Raw genomic sequence first — 4,765 nt, forward strand, 5'->3', positions numbered from 1 at the left:
CGTACCATAGTGTTTCATCATTTGCAAGAGGGATGCGAATGATTTTCTCATGACAAGCAACTTCGGCTATATTCTTGGGTAGCCAACCCATGCTGACTACAACATCATGACTTCCCAAGTCAACAGGTAATAGAAAATTCCCGCTCTCTAAGTTCCAAAGTACGACCCTTAATCACCTCATTTGCTTTAACTAACTTTCCATTTGCCAATTCTATAGAATACGGGACGTCTAGCTTACTTGAAACTAGGCCAAGTGTACTCTTAAATTCTATTAAACAGAATGGATGTAGAGTGTTGGTTAATAGGGAACGTACCCGTAACCACATTGGGATCCTGGCGTGCTTCACAAGCTCTGATCGTGAAGTCTCTTCCTCGCTTGGTTCTTCTTGGGGCAATCTTTTCTAAAGTGCCCCACGTCACCACAATTGAAGCAACCTGGAACTCTACAATTGTTGTTTCCGCCTTGGTTGTAGCTATCGGTTCCTCCTCGGTTGGGGTATCTTGCCCAACAGGCATCTCTGCTGTGTCCCTCTTTTCCACATCTGTCACACTTAGGTATCAGGCATCGACCTTCATGGTGAAACTTGCATTCGTCACATCTCGGCTTAGTCCGCAGATAAACCTTTCCACTGGCCTTATTAGTGGCTCCATAAGCTTTCATGCCACGCGGCGGGTTTGCTTCCCTTCTTTTGTTTGCATTTGAGTGGTCATGAATTACTTGAGTGCCTTTCTTCAGATTTGAAAACAATCTTTTGTTATCGCCCGAAGACTCCACGTGAGTCTCTTTCTTGTTTGTCTCAGATTTCGAAAACTTTCCCATGCGAAGAGCTTCTTCAGTAAGTGTAACGCTCTAATCGATAGCCTCTGCGATGGTTAGAGGCTTTGAGGCAGTAACCATGCTCAGTATTTGAGGCGCAAGTCCCCAAATAAACCTTTCGATTTTCTTGAATTCCGGCTCGACAAGATAAGGAATGACCCTTGATAAATTATGAAAATGCTGAATATACTCGGCAACCTTTGGTCCATCCATCTTCAGATTCCAGAACTCAGTTTCCAGTTTCTGGATTTTAGCTCTTGAACAGTATTTCTTGCGCATTAATTCCTTAAGCTCATCCCAACTGAGCTCATATGCAGCAGTTTCGCCAAGAGTTTGAACTTGGAGGTTCCACCAGGAGAGTGCACCATCCAAAAACAACCCAGAAATATAAGTGACTCTCTGTTCAGGTGCACATTTGCTTATTCTTAGCACAGAATCAGTCTTTTCAACCTAGCAACAAAAGCGACGGCACCTCCCGTGCCATCAAAGTTTAGGGGTTTGCAATCCAGAAATTGCTTATAAGTACAGCCTGTAACACATGTAACGCAATCCACGAGCGAGCATTGGCAGAGCACAATTGGAAATATCCAAAAGATTTGTAATGTGTCTTAGGTGATTTAACATTACCAGTTGGAGGGTTATTTCTGGAAGTGCCACCGCTGCGTTCTGAGCGGTTGGCCTCGTGTTGTGCAATTGCCTGTGATATGCGTTCCTGAAGCTCGGCTTCTGTCCTTGGTAACGTGTTAGTGTCTCTGTCACGTCTGGGTGGCATTTTCTTTTAGCAAGAAGTTTCGGGTAGGTTAGACAACATTCACCAAATAATTGTCTATGGGGTATATATGTATATAGACAATCATCACCTCAAGCAAACATGTAATCACCTAACATCACCTGCATATATAATCAAAAGGTATAAATAAGAAAACAACCACCTAGCTTCCATATATGTTCGACAGCTTGATACATTGTTTTTAACAGATGAAAAACAAAATGGACTCGAGGTTACATCACATCGGTCATAGAAGTTCCAATATACGAAAGTAGTAGTTATTTTCCTTCTACATTCGTCCTCTTAGGTCTTTAGTTTTTACAAAATGGGCATACTTCCCAAAAGGTGGGGGGTTTGTGTATTACTACCACGTATAGGGGTGATAGTGTAAATGCAGAGATAAGGTCATGAGGGTACGTGACTTCTTCCTCGGAACCGAATTGTGCCTTATAGCAACCTTAGAGCGGTTTTACAAGGCGCGAATGCACTACTCAAACGATGGGGTGCTACGGGATAGAGAGTGTAGAGTTACTGGTAGGGGTGTTGGTGGTGGCGATATAGGTAGTGGGTGATAGGGTGCATGTGAGGTAAAGGATGAGGAGAATCTTTTCTGAGTGTTAGCCAGTTTCACCTACTTAGATACCGGGTCCCAAACGACTCGTATTACGGGTAGGAGTGTTAGGCATGAAGTAGGCAAAGACAGACTTCCTACTTTATAGAGTGTTATAGTAACTATTTCGGTTAGTGTTCTACTAGATGGAGATTTGGAACAACTTAGGAATTTCAAATAGATAGTGATCATTTGCTTGACCCGCAGAGCCAACCAGGATTTCCATGCACTACAAGTTGTTATTACGTGGGCCCCCGTAATAATAAATTGTCTTGCATGGTCACCCTAATTTTTTTCTCTCATTCAAAGCAGCCGATCAGTCAGAGAAGGGACACTACTGTCTTCGTACCTTCAACATGGAAAGGACCTTTATACTGGTCCGCGCGCCAATGTCCGTTGTCGTTACACGCGAAATGGCACAATGCTTAGACGAAGTAGGAATAAAGAGAGTTCTTAACAATAGTAGTTGGAGGGGCACCTTCAAGATGAGTACCTCATCTTCCTTGTCTGGACAAGAGTGTCGTCAATTATGTTTCGTAAAAGCCATAGGGACCTCATCTCACTGATAAGGTTGTTGTCCAAGGTTACCTCCTCCGCCTCGTCGTCACTGCCGTAGTCAGGCACTTCGCATTCGAGAGGGAAGAACAACCATCTTCTATGGAATCAAGCTCAGGGTCTCGTTTGGTAACTACTTCAGCCATAAGCTCTGCAATAAACGCGAGGTCGATAGTCTCATTGTGCTAGTCAAGAATAATAATAGGATTCGAAGTCGAAGGGATCTCGTTCCCATTAATAAATATTCCGTACACGTATATGCATAGATATCAATGAATAATAATGTTACTTAGTATATACAAGCAAATAAATGCAACATATCACATATAACTCTCGTTTGTTGTTTCGGGTCTTGTTTCGTCTTTGGTAAGTCTATCTCACGTAGACTATACCTCACGTGGCACTGTAGTTGGGGTATTCTCCTCCCTACTAATGTCCTTGCTTTTGTCTTTCCTTTGAAAATGTTTGATTCATGGATCTTGGTGCTTTCGTAAATGCAATGAAACACTTTTTGTTTGTTGTAAAAATGTTTACGTGAGAGAATCCTAGTGATTGTAGACTAGACTCGAGAAGGAATCCTAGTTCACTACAATCGAAGCTCTAATACCAACCGGTCACACCCTGACTTTTGCGGAAGCGTGTGCGTGTGACTTGATCAATTTTCATTGCATTCGATTATAACAAACAACTATATGGTTAAAATGATGTTCATCCATTCAAAAGTTTAAAACATTACAAACACAAGTCATTTACGTTTCAATCAACATGACCTCCGGTTAAGTTACAAACCAACAAAAGTGGATGACATCTAAACTTGAAATTTACATCTTGAAAACAACACCCGCGCCCAAGATCCATCTTGTTTCTTGAAATACATGTAATTTTGAAAAGATCAACAAAAGTTGAGCGAGTTCATGCGTTTTGTATGAGTTCCAATAAACTTGTAAACATTTGAGAGATTCCTTTGAAAACAGGTATGTAAAGCGTCTATGAACAGATCAATTAATGTTTTGCAAGGACATTAATGTATGCGAAGACATAGGGAGTACTCAACCCGAGTAGACTATTATTAGTGTCGAATCCCCTCGACTGTGTCGAATCCCATCGGCTGTGTCGAATCCCATCGACTGTGTCAAATCACCTTGACTGTGTCAAATCCCCTTGACTGTGTCAAATCACCTTGACCGTTGCCGAATCACCTCGACTGGGACACAAAAGCACTCTAAGTGGTCACATAAGGGCCGTAAGTGGGGCTCAGCCGTACCCGTTATATCTAACCTTTGTCCATGATTCTTATAAGAGTTAATGGCATTTCAGTTTCAGTCTATGCTCACATGATCTAATAGCTCATTTCATAACCAAATCATACCACTTGAAACATTTGTAACATGTATTTCACCCCCGAGAGTTATAAATCCGAATACAGTTAAGAGAAAAGGGGGACATGAACTCACTGCTTTGCGTTCCTGAGAGAGAGATATTCAATCAACGTGTTCCATAAACGCGAGTCAACCTACAAGGGTTCTAACTCATTAGACACATCGGTCCTTCCTAGACCTTGTACTCGTTGTTTATCTTGAACGTTTATTATTTTCATTTCATTTTGGAACACTTGTGTAATGTAATAATATGTTGGCATTGGTTTCTGGTATATTTTGATTCAAGACTTTATATTTGTTACACAAATATAAGTGTATATCTTTACTTGATCAAAGTGTTGAAACTTTTTATTTTTAACGTCGAAATACGTTGTCGTATGTGTACGACATTAGTGAGAGAGTACACTTCAACAAGTGTATGTGAGTATATCATCATGTACTAGAGTCCTTTATACATATACATATACCGTATGTATACTTGTATTTTTGTGCTTTATACGTGTTTGTATACCGTATTTATGCACGGAGGTATACCGTGTTTATATGTGTAGGTATACCGTATTATAATGTACTTGCACAATATATATTTATAAAAATGTACATGTATTTTACTTTGGGCTTAGCCCACAATTTAG

General features: G+C 40.8%; 1 protein-coding gene across 1 annotated transcript; it reads right to left on the reverse strand.

Moving 5' to 3' along the window:
• Positions 1 to 343: 343 nt before the first annotated feature.
• LOC110893231 lies at positions 344 to 820 on the reverse strand. The gene has a single exon (XM_022140347.1). The coding sequence runs from the start codon at positions 818 to 820 to the stop codon at positions 344 to 346; it is 477 nt and encodes a 158-aa protein (XP_021996039.1).
• Between the last annotated feature and the right edge of the window lie 3,945 nt (positions 821 to 4,765).

Source organism: Helianthus annuus, chromosome 6, assembly GCF_002127325.2.
Source record: "Helianthus annuus cultivar XRQ/B chromosome 6, HanXRQr2.0-SUNRISE, whole genome shotgun sequence".
NCBI classification, from domain to species: domain Eukaryota; kingdom Viridiplantae; phylum Streptophyta; class Magnoliopsida; order Asterales; family Asteraceae; genus Helianthus; species Helianthus annuus.